The sequence below is a fragment of the Molothrus aeneus genome, chromosome 5, assembly GCF_037042795.1.
Source record: "Molothrus aeneus isolate 106 chromosome 5, BPBGC_Maene_1.0, whole genome shotgun sequence".
In the NCBI taxonomy this organism is placed as follows: Eukaryota; Metazoa; Chordata; class Aves; order Passeriformes; family Icteridae; genus Molothrus; species Molothrus aeneus.
The window spans coordinates 18,482,906-18,498,036 of NC_089650.1; the positions used below are offsets into that span (position 1 = coordinate 18,482,906).

At 45.5% G+C, this 15,131-nt stretch overlaps 1 protein-coding gene across 7 annotated transcripts in view; it reads right to left on the reverse strand.

Annotated features, from left to right (window-relative positions):
- Window positions 1-1,169: 1,169 nt before the first annotated feature.
- The window catches only part of RBFOX2 (RNA binding fox-1 homolog 2), a 170,963-nt gene continuing 157,001 nt past the window's right edge, over window positions 1,170-15,131 (reverse strand). For 5 of the 7 annotated variants that reach the window (XM_066550329.1, XM_066550330.1, XM_066550328.1 and 2 more), the window contains 3 exons: window positions 9,615-9,703; window positions 8,624-8,696; window positions 1,170-7,507 (listed from right to left, as the gene is read on the reverse strand). In XM_066550329.1, coding sequence (XP_066406426.1) covers window positions 7,463-7,507; window positions 8,624-8,696; window positions 9,615-9,703 — 207 coding nt within the window. In that variant the 3' untranslated portion in view covers window positions 1,170-7,462. Of the gene's footprint in view, window positions 7,508-8,623; window positions 8,697-9,614; window positions 9,704-12,141; window positions 12,219-14,884; window positions 14,974-15,131 lie in introns of those variants that run through there. The other 2 variants (XM_066550333.1, XM_066550331.1) reach the window with 2 other exon arrangements.

The window sequence follows — 15,131 nt, forward strand, 5'->3', positions numbered from 1 at the left end:
AACAAGGGTAGGCTGGAAGACCTAGAGCTCCCTTCCTGTGCCTCTGAAGCCTGCCTCTGCAATACCTTCTCCCAGCACTGCAGAGCTTTCTTTCAAGACCTTTCCCATTTCCACTGATGCAGAATCCCTTAACCAGCTTTTCTTCAACCATTATTCAGCCCTGATTTCCAAGCATCTAATTTTAGCAGTCACTGTTGAATATCCTCTTGAGTTATTGTTAGAATGAAATGAGGATCATCTGACAGGAATATATCCTTGGTAAATACTGGGAAGGAATACTTAAGGAGCTAGCACACCTTCCTGCATCATAATCGACAATCCTACTGCCCAGGGACACACCTTATCCCCATCCTTTTTGTTCCTGGTACCTTGCATTACCAAAAGCAATTAAAGCACCAGCCTCAACTGTACCAGGCATATTTGGCTGTGTAATTTTGCTCAGTTATTGTTTCAATAATCACTTTCAATTAGCCACGGGGATTTATTATTTACTATTTTTAGGATCATTTCAGTTTTAAAGGCACCTGATTACACAGATCTATATTTGCATGACATCTTTCACTGGAGGATTTGTAAGTACTATGTAGAATGTGAATGAATTTCTGCTTGTCTGCAGCAATGCTCTTTTTACAGACAGGACAACAGGGGCAGTAATTAAAAGACATGTCCAAACTCCCAGAGGAAATTTACACTGACAGAGGAACCCCAGCTTCCAGTGGTGTGTGTTAACTATTACACCTGTGCTAACACAGACAGAGCAAGGATGGCCACACAGGCACTAAAGGAGATGCAGATATGTAATTTGAAATGGTTGTCTCTCCTTCCACATTAACAGGTTCAAACACCAACTAGGCTTGAAGAGAAAAAAAAAAATTAAAAAAGCTTCTTATCAAATACCAAACAATTGGCCCTTCTCTGCTAATAAGAAGCAATGGGAAAGAATGGCAGGGAAAGGTGAGGATTTTCTGAGAGGTCGGTATAGGAACAGATGGGGCTGGGATTTTGCCAGCGTGAGTTGCCAAGGCCCTTTATCACTGCTAAGAAGATCCAAGCTCTCGGCTCATTCTTCACACAGCTTCCCTTCTTTGCATTTTACCTGCCAGGGCAATGCACCAACGAAATCCATCCAGATGTGCTGAAAAACAAACTACACAGGGGAGCCAGCAGACTGGTGTTTCTCTCTTTTATTTAAAAACAGTGCTTCATTACCATTTGCAAAGGGTTAGGAAGGGTTTCCCCCCTTGCTTAGAGTTTATAAAAGCCAGCAACATGATCAATAATTTATACACATGGATAGTAATACAAAAAAAAGGAATAAAAGCTAAAGATCTAACTACTCCAACCTTCACAATTCCAGCTACTTGATAATAATAGGAATAACCCAATGAATACTGTATGGTCTGAAAGCTACTATACAATATGATACTTAACGAGGGAGGGTGGGAAGTTAAAGGCTGTCACAAAGCCCTGGGATGCAGATACTGCTTCTCCAGAGTCAGCAGGGAAATGGGACCCTGGGCAAGCGGCTCGGGCGTCCTAGGAAATGATCCAGGGGAAGGGAACGCATCCCCCTCGGGACACGCCCTGTTCCCCGGGGTACCTGGAATGGGAGGTGCTGGGGAGACTGCGAGAAGGGGCAAGTCTGTTGCTGCCATTGGAGGTGCTGTGGCATCTCAGCCTCGCACTGAAAATCTCCAAGTCTCAAAGAGATCAGCCTGTGAGGTCAGTAAGATACTCCACCAGCTCTGTATCACTCTATAGCCCTGGTTCTCATTTGCTATCAGCCCCAGGTTTTAGCTCCAGCTATTTACAAGCAGGATTTATCATATAAAAAAAAAAAACCAAACAAACCAAAAACCAAACAAAGCCTAACAAAAACCCCAAACAAACGAACAAGGAAGAAAACCCAAGGAAATAAAACAAAACAAAGTCATATCCCCTAGGGTAAAAGAGGATGATTTTGTCACTTGATAATGCAGCCAAATTGAGCTGCCAAAACTACAACACTCGCACACACAAAATACTGTGAACAGAAAAAAATAGAAAAATATGACCAGAACTGAGACTACTAATGTGGGAGGCCTGATTTCTGTAAGGAATTTATTCCTCAGGGAAGCAACAAGCCCCTCCACCAGCAGAGAACTGGGAATCTGGCAAGAGATTTATTGACCCACTTCAGAGCATCAACAAAAATTTATAAAGAAAAAACATTCCTAAGATTAATGGGCATTTTTCTGACTCTGACTGCCAGCCAAATGAATATCTTGATGGACGGCTTTAGACACCAGCAATCTCCTGGTGAAATCAGGCAAGGTTTTTGGCTGATGCATTCCTGCTCTATCACAAGTTGAGAGGCAGTATGGGAAGCTGGTCACCTGCACAAGCCTGGGCCAGCTGTAGCCCATGGCCCCAACAGGACACCACGGGCAGAACTGGCAGCCCCAGCAAGAAGCTGTCTTCCAGGGTCAGCAGTGGCAACAGAGACAGGACTTGGCCATGCTGAGTCCCGCTCAGGCTGCCACTGATGCAGGCACTGCAGAGGGATGGGGGCTCTCCTGACAACTCCTGGCTGGAGCAAAGCAGACCAGGCACAAACCCCACAGCCTACTTGCAAAGGGCCCCATTTCACACTCTGGCTATCAGACTCCTGCTTGCCTTGTTGACTGGAGTTTTCATTGTAGAAGTTTACTGGGGTTGGAGGGTGGAGAGGGCAATCAGTAAGGTGGGGATGCAGGGAACAGGCTTTTCAGACATTAACATCACCAAAAATAGTGTTTTATGCAACAAAGAATCAAGTCTCACTGGTGTATACTACAAAATGTTTGACATTATCCAAGAGCATGTCAAAAATAAAAACACAAAGAAGTTTACATTGGATGTTCATCTTGTTCACTAGGTTGGTTCTCCCCCCCACCCTCCTATTTTAAAACAGTGCAAACAGGTAAAACACTTTAAAAATCACCCCTCTACACCAAGGACAGCATTCCCCCACCCTGCCAGGCTGGAGGGTCACAGGCAGCAGGTCCTCTGCCAGGCTGCCTGTGTGCTTTCCCTTTGGAGCTAGATTCAGCAAAAGCACTCCCCAGAGCTGTTGTTTGGGTTTCCCTTTATTAAATTCCTAAGTGCTCCCCAAACCTGTTTTCCACTTGCCTCCATCTTTGTGGCTAGGATGGGAAGATACAGATAGGGATGGGCTGGGGAAAAACATGGGTAGAACTGGGAGGCTCTGCTTTGTATTCCCCACTGATAGAGCTCTGGGTGCTGGAATTGAAAGCCCAGCAGCCAGTGTCTCTCTTCAGACAGGGAAATGGCTTCATTAACCGTTCCACAACCAGCACTCAAGCCAGCTACTCAGAAATCCCTCCTCAGCTCTCGCTGTACACTTCACATCCATGGATCTCAAAACAGGTAAGAACAGGGATAAACTTTAACTTCACTTTAGGGACAGGGAAGCAAAGTCTAAAGTAGCAACATGACTGCCCCACAGGGACCCTTGAGGGGTCACTGACAGAGCCCTGTCTGAAACACAGGTCTCAGACTCCAGAGCCAGTGCTCCTCACTGGGCAAATCTGCTCCCTCTCAGGCACTGGAACAGCCAAGTCATAGCTATCTTTAAACATGGCTTTGTCTATCTGAACTCATGACACAGGACCCACCTAACTGCTTAACCTGGGAAAAGCTGGCTACAGTAGGCTCATACCGAGCTCCCCATTGCCTCCAGGTCCTGTCATGGCTTTTCTTAGAAAAGCTAACTCACCTACAACAGTGCAGCCTCCCACACGTGGGGACAGGAGAACAGTTTGCTAACGTGCTGGGCATCAATGTAACTTATTCTCAGCAGAGAATATGCTATACCAGTAGTAGTTACTTTATACCAGCACAACTGTAACTGCAAGGAAATACAGACCAGCACATTAAATAAACCAACTCTTCAAAGCAAAACTTCATCTGTATATCATCGTGTGCTGGCTGGACCTATTGCAAGACAGCACAAGCAGCTACTGTTAAAGATACATTTTTTTCTCTGCATCAAGAGGGATCCCAGATGCCACCAGACAAGAAGGTGACAAACAGCAAGCTATTTGCCAGGCTGCCTGTGCAGTTTCCCTCAGAAAGCCAAACCCTGCTTTGCAAGGGACCTGTGACTGCAGACCCATCGCACAGACAAGCACTAGCTGCCATCATTCTAATCAGCCAGGGCTCAGTTCAATTTATTAAACGTAATTAATTTTGCATAGGGAGATATAGGCTTTGTCCTCATTTCTTCAGAAGATGGATATAGCCACACCTTGGCTACTCTGAAAGCATCTCTAGCCAGTTCACAACACATCAGAGTGAAACTGGAGCTGTTGTTCACCAGCACAGAAGAAAGGCTGAAGAGCTCTCCTGTCACACACAACACTCACTCAAGAAACCTTGCCATGCAAGTTTTTGGGAGGTCTGGTGCTTTGGACACCTGGAACCAGTGAGCTACCTCTGGCCCCCAGCCATGCAAGTGTCCCGGTGTCCCCTCTGCAGCTCAGTGCTGGGAGCAGAGAGCCAGGCCAGCAGCAAGCCCCCTCAGGGGATCTTGCAGCATTAACTACGGAGCCACAGAGACACCAGCTGCTTAATGCACCAGAGAAGCCCGGCAGGGAGGGACTAGAGCAGGCCAGGCTGGGATACAGGAGGAATCAGGATGGAAGGTCTTAGAACAGGTATTACTCGGAGATCGGGGGAGCAGGGCCCCCCAGAGGTTGGGTGCTTCTGCACTAAACCCCTCACATTCCTCATATCCTTGGGCGGGCTGAAGCTGCCATGCATAGACTCTGCCAGGAGGCAGAAATGGGGCTGGCCTCCCTACTCCCAGGGAGGCCAAGTGGCAGGGGGGGATTGCAGGTGGCACTGCCAGGGCAGGGGAGGGCACATGGGGTGGGAGAACCTGGCTTTTGGGGAGCCGCAGTCAGAACCAGCTGAACTGAATGTGGGAGAGGGGCAGTGGGGGAGCAGCTGCCCCAGGGGGCTCTGCAGAGGCTCCTGGGCTCACAGCCTGAGGAACTGCCTGCAGGAAAGGAAGGGATGGCCTCGCTCAGGCCCTCCATCCACAGTGGGGAGAACAAGTCCAGTAGAGGCTTTTGCTGCATCCCAGCTCCACAAGTCCCCTGGCTGCTCTGCAGTGGAAATAACTCCCCTTGAATATGACTATCTCTACCACAAATCCTCCCTCTTCTACCCCAACTCAGGCAGTAAAAAACCCCAAACATGCCGAGTCTCCCTCATTTCCTAGATTTTGTGAAAGCCCCAACACCCTGTTCTCCCCCTCCCTATTTTCAAGCTAAAGTATTTATATACAAACAACAAAAAATTGTCATAACAGCAACAAACCAAACTTTGGCTTGGGGAAAAAAAAAGTAAAAAACCAACAATAAAACCAGGAAAAAAAAAGGTGGCCAACAGGCTGGCAGTTTGGTGTCCCCTTTATCTAGCAATTCCTTCAGAAAAATCAATAGCTTCAGGGTCTCTACCTTAACCAATGGTGTCCCCATTCTTCCCATTTGTGGTGCCTCCACTCTGCTGTGCACAGAGAGGCTCCATGTATCGCTGGGGAAGAGCAAAAAATGTGTGGCTGTGTGTGGCTGGACCAGGACACTCCCCCAGGAGTGAGACCTCTGCTTGCTGATGTTGCTTAGTGTTAAATGCAGGAATTTTCCTATTCTGTATCAGTGGTGGATGGAAAAGCAGGTGTTCGACAGGAGCTGGAGAGGCTCTGTCAACAAATCCATATTCTGAGCTGCCCTTCTGAGGGCAGGGGCTCACCCCAGCACCAATCCATGGAGTCAAGGCAGCCCGGTACAATCACACTTCTGCATCTCTCCAGCATGCAATTAGAGCCTGCCTCTGACCACTGGGTTTACTGGGAGCACTCTAGGAGCCAGCAGCTGAACAGGGAGATCTGGAGAGCAGCAACTCCACATCATATCACAGCTCACAGTCATCTAAGTGTGCTGTCTTTGAAACACAGCAAATTCTCTGTCTGTGAGAGCAGAAGGGAGATGGTCTTGGGAGTCGTGGACCCCTCAGCTAAATAATTTCTTTCCTTCCAAGTCTTCTAATATGTAGTGTCTATATGGACTCAGCAGACCAGGTGCACAACTTTTTGTGAGAAGCTGGGCAAAACAAACCCAGGGGCTCCAATGCAGCTATGGAATGGCCTGAAATAGCTTGTGGTAAGAAGTTCCTATGAATTCAGAGCTTGCATGAACTGCTTCTGCGATACAAAACTACTTCAGGATCACATTTAGATATAAAAGATCCTCTTCCCCCACACAAACCCACAAGCTTGTCCTTCACCTCGAGCAGCTTATGCGTGACTGGTTTTTCCTCACTCAGGTTATTTGAAATAGATTACTTGCAGAAGCACCTAAGCAGCCCAGGATGAACAGCAGCAGAGCCCCTGCAGGCTGGGCCTCAGAGCATGTGCCACGCTCGACTCTTCTGCTCGCTTTCTTCCTCTGCAAGGTTGCAGGTGCTTCACCTCCCCATGTTTAATCACTTGCTGTCCACAACAGAGGTACTCTGCATGATCCTGCACTGCATCTACCACTCCTCGAGGAATGAGGGGGTGGAAAGGGACAGCAAGAGAGAAAGATCTTCAAAAGGAGGAATGAAAACTATGACAATTACAGCCACCTGCAGCAGACAAAAATCAGTGAGTAAAAGTTCTGTGTGTAGGGAAAAGATCATCCTTATCAAAAACTCCTTTCAAAGTCTTGTCCCCTATAGAGCAGGTAACATCTGAAGTCTTTGGGCAGGTTGAGGGACTCTTCTCTTGCGAAGTCTAAAGTTCTGACACTGCTGAAACTGTCACAAACCTGTGAGCGTCAGATGGTGATAGAAACAAAGAAAGTCTCTGCATTTCCCCCATTTCCAAATGTAAATGACTATTTCCCACCAGCATTCAGGTCCCAGCCACAGCCAGAGTGCTTCCTTCTGCAGACCAGAAACACGGCAGGTGGAGACTTCTCCCTCACGTCCTCCTGTCTCACAGGCACCAAGCACCAGACCCAGGGAAGTAACTCTGTCTGCGTGTTCCTGATTAATTGCATGATATCAGCTTCTAACAGTTTTCCTTATCGCTAATCGCCTTTTCTGTGATTGGTAGGATAAGCTATGCACCAACATACAGACACGGAAATGCATTATTTTTACCACAGTTAAAAAAAACCCCAAAAATGAAAACAAAAACAAACAACAAAAAAAAAAAAGCACAATCTTTGGAACAAAAGAATTAAAGGCAGAAATTTAAAGGAAAAAAAATACATATTCGAAGAACATAGTGAGGTATAAAAAAGTATTTTCTCTTTTGTTTTTTTTTGTTTTTCCTCCTCGACTTGCTATAGAGTTCCTCTACTAGTAAATATTGCAATAGCCAGGCCTCATGAACTGGGGGGGGCTGTCCCGCTTGCAGGGGGCTCACGTCACTTCAGTAGGGGGCAAATCGGCTGTAGCCACCTCGGTATAAACTCGCCTGTAGAAATGAAATGGGAGAAGAAAAGGTTGTTAGGAGGAGAACTGTGAAGAGATATCCAGGACAGCACCCAAATGCTTTTGGAAGGACCTGTCCTGGCACTGACCCACCACCATGAGCACCTCTAAGAAGCAAGAAAGAACTCTGCCTGCAAAACCAAAGATGTGGCTCAGGAGGGCATGCTCATGGCCAGCCAGCTGGAGGTGAAGTTTGGCAAGTCTTGCTGGAAGGGAATTCAGTACCAGAGTGGGGACTCACCAGTCCTAATCTCAAGCCAGTTGTCCAGGCTGCCTTTAGAGACTGCGGAGACCAGGACTTCTAGGATGCTCTTCACCTCACCTCAAGGTAAAGGTCTAAAATAGATATGATGACTGGGTATCCTAGAACTACCTGGTTTTCCCTCATTGACCCTAAAGAGAATCCACACGATGAGCTGAGGCTGAAATGGAGTTGCTACACTGCAGATATCTATTTTTAGGTGTCTTTTTCTCTGAGCACATTTGTATTCCAGCCTTTGCAACAACACAGATACTGCGCTGGCTAGCAGATGGGCAAGCATGTGTTTTCAGCAAGCTGCTCCACTCCCCTCCGATGCCAGCATACCTCATCCTGCCCTTGCATAACTACTGCTGGCAGGCAGGACACCGCATCCTTCCACTAGTGCAAGAGGGAACCAAGTGAAGCAGCTTTGCTTCACTTGCAAGATGTCACAAGAACAACTTATTCCCTTGCTTTCCTAGAACTGAAAATGGCAAAAAAAGGTATCCCGAATCTCTAATTATTGCTGATTTTTGCTCTATGTATCACCTCTATACAGTTCTACTGATTCACCAACAGTGTTCTGGCTCCTGGCAGTTCTGTTTGCTATTCCTTTTCATTTTTCATGGTACTAGATGATGTACAAGATCGAGTAATAACTGGTCTCCTACAGCCCAGCTGCTTTATAAGTGTACACATAGACATGAATGTGGAACTGGGAACACAGCATTGCTGCTAAGGACCTCCTCCCTCAACAAAGAAGTTTTTCTGGGTGGGTGAGGTTTCATTGCATGATACCCAGTGGCTGTTCCCCATGCTGGAAATGAGAAACAGCACAAGAAAGAAAATCCCACTTACCACAGCGCCAACTCCGTAGCTAGCGGCAGGGGCAAGGGCATGGTAAGGATCTGCTGTGTACACCCTGCCATAACTGAAGAGAGGGAGAAAAGATATAAAAAGAAAAAAAAAGTCACTTGGGAGGGGCAGAGTAATAGCTGTCTGACCACAGATAATGGAAGCAGCAGCATGCCCTTGCACACAAATGTATGCATCCATGCACACACAGGCACGCAGGCAGCTCCTCTGCAGAGAGATCCTATGAGCATGCTGCCATGCATTGTAAGAGATGGGCAAGAGAACAGCCTGCCAGGAGGAATGTGGCACAGGCCATGAGCCTGACCTGCAGGAAAGAGGTCAGCACCTTTGAAATGTCAGCTAGTGCATCCCTTACCTTTGGGTAATTGCGTGATGCAGCTAGGACCAGAGGGACTGCTGGCACTAGTGCTACTGGCACAGTAACAGCTGCTGAATGAAAGCAGTGAGGGATTCTCCACTATGGGAGGAGTATAACCTTTAATGTGCTAGGATTAAAACACGGCCTCGCTGCACAGGCAATGAAAAATCTTAAGGCAAGCACTCTGATCAAGACAATCCTTTGTATCTATTCAGAGCTGCATGCTAAAGCATCCTAGAGCACTGCATGAGCTGAGTCATTTTTACTTTATGACGGGGAGAGAAAGGCACCCAGTGATTTAGTAGCCTGCCCAAAGCCAGATCTCCGACTCTGAGGCTGTAACCACACTGCCTGCTTTGTGCAAAGAATCACAAGGATAGGGAGGAGGCCAGGATTTGTGCCAGCTCACATACACTGAGGGCAATACTGTCCAGGAGCAGAGACAAAGCGTGCACTCAAGTCTTCCGTGTTGGGTGGTGCATGCATGTGTGCACATGCGAGTGCAGGTCAGACAGAGAAATGGGGGAAAGAAGCAGAAGTTCTGTGATGGATCAATGCTCCTTGAATCCCTGAGCACAACAAGCTAGCCCCCATGGACACCTCTCCCTTACATACCCATCGCTGTAAGCTGCTGCAGCGGCTGCAGCGGCCGTGGCTGCTGTTGCAGTAGCAGGCTGTGCATATCTGTAGGCTGCATATCCACCCTGCAGGAGAGAAGAGAACTGACTTTACAGATACCTGTCCACCCATAGAGAGCATTAAAAAAAATACTAAAAAAAAGTCACACACATCACAAGGAAAGGAAGTGTTTCAAACTGCATCAGCTCCCATGTCATGTCTATCACAAGCATCAGCCATTAACTCATGTATATTCCTTTCCTTAGAGGGACCAGGGAGGCCTTTCCATTATCCTCTTTAGAAAAAGGAATACACTAAAGGAAGACTGAGCATTGTTACAACCCTAGAGAAAATGAAATTTGGCATGGAGGAAATGGAAACTAGGAAAGACCCGGAATCTTGCATGCAAGGTAATTTTTATGACCCCTTCCTCTTAAGGAGGGGAAATCAGAGGTGGACACTTTCTATGAAGTATTTTAGGAAGGGAACCATTCAGAGAAATTCCTACTTTTTTTTTTTACCCTCTCTCTTTTACAGCCAGGAAAACCCAAAGGGCTAGAACTAAGTTGGATCCACATGTGCAAAAGTAGCAGTAGTCAGAGAAGGTGAAAAGTAATCAGGAAAAGATGGTCGGAGAAGACAGTCTCATTAGTTTCAGGGCTGTCAACAAGCAAACCAATATTGAGGCCAGCCAGACTATTCTCCCCTCCTCTCCATATAAGAAAGAAACAGGTCAAGAGAATTATGCTAGAACAGCCTGTTCTGCTGCTGTATTTCTGCCCATGCTACACACCTGTAGCAAAGGTGATCAGAGGTATTTACTAAAAATGTACTTAACAGCTGTGTTGTCAAAATGTGAATTCTGACTCAGAGAAGACCTGTGAGTCTCCTTCTGAAACTCCCACAAGGAGCTCTTGGGGCAGAGCAAGGCCTGCAGTACTGGAAGACCAAGGCCAGGCACCTTTCAGATCAGGGACAAAGGTGGCATAGCAGGCAGCAAATAGGACTCTGAAGCCCTGGTAAGATCTTTATTCTATTTCTGAACACTTTTTTTAACCTGGGGTGAAGGCCTGGTAAATGAACCATAGTTTTGACTTTCTAGAAACACAATGAGCCATAAAAAACATCAGAAAATTCCAGATTGCTTTTGGCTTTTTTTATTTTATTTTTTTCTTCCAATTGACATTTCAGGGTTTGAAGGACCAGAAGGCAGAGTTATGCTCTTCACCTCCAGAATAAGCTCAACATACCTCTACCACTTCTTCCCTATATATCTTTTGCATACATGTAACTAACTAAGGGAACAAGATCAGCTCCACTACAGAACTGTGTCTTTGCTCAATCTGAACCTGGGTAGCTTTTAAATTAGAAGTAGTGATTTTAAATTAATATTGGTTTCTTTCATGTGGCCTGCATTAGCCCTGTGAAGGCTGATGTGCTATCCAAACATGTTTGCAGATCCTTTCCTACTCCAGAGAAAAGGGAGTTGCAACCTCTTCAATCTTTTAGTTAACAGGAAAAAAAACAACACCTGTTAAACATCACCACATGGCCTGGAAAAGATGCCATGTTACAGCTTAGCCCTTTTAATCTCACCTGGCTGTTTCAAATCCTGCATTTTGGATTGACGGTTGGGGATGTTTAGCTTGGTTTTGCCATGCTATCATTGTACCACCATGTAAAACATGACAGAGGCCAGGGGAATGAGGTGCAGCCTTAATCCAAATCCAACCTTCATTAACCTCATCAAATTAAGACAAAACTTTGTATCAATGCCACTGCAGTATTCCCCTTAGGCTATACGCTTCCTGAACCCTTGGGTTGTCACTTGGGCACAGTGTAGGAGGCATTTTCTCCAGACACTACCTTCCACAGGGCAGCTGGCCTTAGCAGGCACCCTTGATTCCCACTCTGCCCCACACTTCCACACTTGCCAGTCACATTTCAGACCAGAAGCTGCTTCAAATGTGCCTGGCACATACTCTGAACATGACAGCAAGATGCAGTTTGAAACCAAAAAGGCTTATCATATAATTGTCTTTTAACTCATGTCTCTCATAAAGGAAAACGAAACAGAACAAAACCAAACCAAACCAAAAAAAGAAACAAAAAACAAAAAAAAAAAAAAAAAAGAAGAAGAAGAAAGAAGGGTTGGAATCAGGTGTGGGAGAGGGAACAGAGTAACATTTATTAATCAAAATTAAATACTAAGCATGCTGACATCTGGAGCTAGAACAACCAGCAAAGTCACCACGTTCAGACTCATATTGGCTAGTTCTATCCATCCCAGCATTCTCTTGGGACAGCAGCTCGCCCTAGGCTCTACCACAAGCTCAGTGAAGTACACAGCCTCAAGTACTAGAGCGTGCAGCCACAACAACCTGCTATTACGGAAACAGTCAGTCACCACTGGAGTTAACATTCCAACCTCAAGGACTCCCACAGCCCCCCCTTGCCCCCCAGAATGGCTCCCACCCCAGCCCTGTCCCACACCACAATGTTAATAATTATAACAAGCAATAACCCATCTGTTATATCAGAGAAGGGAACAGAGACTCCGCTGAGAGATTTAGAGCGGGATGTTAACATTTCTTCAGTCAACTGCACAACAAACAAAAAAAACAAAACAAAACAAAACAAAAAAACAGGAGAAATAATTCATTGGAGAAATGAAGTTAAGAAATAGCTGACGTGTATTGCTTTTTAACCATGCACTGATGCAAAATTGAAGCTACTGGTTATTTAAAAAAGGAAAAAAAAATCTCGGGATAGAGGTACACACATACAGGCAGACCTGCTCACTTCAAAGCAATCTGCAAAGTCTACTTATGTGTACTTCAAATAAAACCAAAAATGGGGATCATAATGGCCATGGTGCATTCCTGTCATAGGAGCAATGAGTGTGGACAGCTGGGAGATTTCTGAGACGGGATGTATTTAGCATGACCAGCAGGTCCAAATACACCAAGCTAGGGTGAAGGAAAGAGGAAGAACTGTTGCAACTATAATTTGTTTCTACATAAATCCTTTCACCAAGCTCTGGGACTGTACAGAGCAGGCACAGGTTGCCTTACCCAGCTGATGCTCCTGTTCTCCCTAACTCAGGATACACCTATATAATTCAATAAATACATCTAAAGCCTGTTCAGCTTGTCCAATGCACCAGATATTCTTTCCTATTATTCCTTTTCACACAAAACTTGTAACTGATATGCAGAGCTCATCTGCAAGGTCCTAGGACCCCTAGTGATTTCTGGTGCCACCCACTTCAGGTACTCCAGTAAATAAAAAATATAACAGTATAGAGCATCTGCAACCACAGCAACAAAGAGGGAAAAATGTGTTTCCAAATGAAAGAAAGAATTATTAAAAAAAAAAGAAAGAAAAAAAAAGAAAGGAAAAAAAGGCCCTTGCCAGCTTCAACACATTCCTTCAGTGCCACAGCTAACTGCAACAGAAGAAACCAATGAGTGGCATAGTGCCTGAAACTCAGGACAGCCATGCAAATTCCCACTCCACCTATTTGATTCCACAGGGACAGGTTACCCATACAGATTCTGTTTTTAAAAACCTTCAGTCTCATCTCAAAGGAAGTAAGTGTGGCTGAGCTTCTTGTGCAGATGTTATGTCTGAGATGTTTCTATCAATGGGACACTTTAATTACTGCCTCCATAAGGGAATGGGAACTAGCAAGAAGGCTTGTGCATTGTCACTGAGCATTAGAAACAACCAAAAGGACCATGCAAATTAAGATTAGCCCTTTTTGGTATACAGGCTTTTGGATTGTCTGGGGACCATGTGAGAGAAATGACCACCAGCCTAAATGTTGCTTATGCTGATTCAAGTTCTCTTTCTCCATCTGGCATTCCAGTCTTGCTGGGGCTATGCTGGATCCCTTTCCCCATGTAGTGTTTGAGCCTACATACCATTTGTTAGGTATGAACAAAAGCTCAATTTAAAATTACTCTTCTGTGATGTTACTATCCTTGGCTCACCAACAAAGCAGTATTTTACTTTAAATTCCTTCTTTAACATTAGATGGCAGCTTTTTCAGTATTGTCTTATATTTTCTGAAATAAGACAAACATGGGAAAACAACATCTACAGGAAGCTGCAATCCCAACTAAAGCAGCATTCCAATTACTGAGTATGTTAATGAAAATAAATTAGCATTTTATGCAGTTCAGCTCAAGTACATCTTCTCCACCACTCTTCAAGTCCATATCAGGTGATCAATCCAACATGAGCAAGAAGAAATCCAAAACTAGAGCTTACTATGCAAGTGTGGTATAAATCTGCCTTTTCTTTTTCCCTTCCTGCCTTAGAAGGGCACACAAAGTACGTCACTGCCCTCTTTACTCCAAAGAGCCTTTCTGCCCCTAGGACACAAGTGTGTCCATAACCCCAGAGAAATATGCAACTCATGGTACCAGTTAGGTACCTTTACTGCTTACCAGGTCTAGGCAGCGAGCCCAATTTTAGGGTCTTTTATTTGCCATCTCTCAGATGTGTCTTCTCCACCCCCATACTTCCATACGACAGAAGTTAAGAAGCAGAAAGGGCTAGAACCGCTTCTGGTATTTCTGTATTAGGAGGGTGGCATACGTGCACCAGGAATGAGCATGAATGAATTAGAAGAGGTGACAGGACAACAGTGTCCATTGCAGCAGGTGCTTCTACATGGTAATGGGACAAGCATGACCTTGTTAACCTTTCCACTGAATTAAAGTTTTGTTGGTTTTTAGTTTTTCGTTGGTTTTTGGTTGTTTTTTTTTATTTTGAGTGAAATGCCACTTGGTATGAAATCTGGACACATGCCACCCTGCTGCAGCGGGGGCTTGGCTCACACGTGAGTCTGCGCTGCTCTAAAAAAGCCTCTGTTCCCATCTCTAATGTGGTGCTGGAATGGTTAGTATAATTCAGTTTTTTCCACTGCAATCCACAATCTGATTGGTTGGCAGGTCACACTGGCACTCCTACCTGAGGTATTTTAGCGCTAATGATTGGTTCCTGTAAGACTATTCTATAACAGAACACAGGAAGAGCAGTTCAAAAAAACACAGCTGTGGAAAGAAACAATCATACAAACAGCCCGCAGCGGGGCTCACCAGCCTTTTCTTTCCAGTGGATGCAAGCACGCTTTTCACAGGCAGGAGCAGTCTTGGCACAGGTGGGTTTGTTTGGGTTCCCCCCCCGCCACCCAGATTGACCCCATTGTAGAAGAAAGATAACCTTTCTTATGATCCGAAATGAAGCCCTCTGCATCCTGGGGCAGCTTGTTTTATCAATTCAGGTGTCTTGCCAGAGTGGGACGCATCCAACAACAGATGGAATGCCTTCTTCACAGAAGAAATGGCTAGCAGGATGGTTGCCCCAGGAAAGAAAAAAGGAGTGAGGAAAAGGAGGAGGAGGAAAATGAGAAATCTGTGCATAGCATTATGCAGAAAAAGCAGCCCAAACTTGGGACACTTCCCTTTCATCTCACCTACTATAAACCACTCCCTGCCAGCTCAG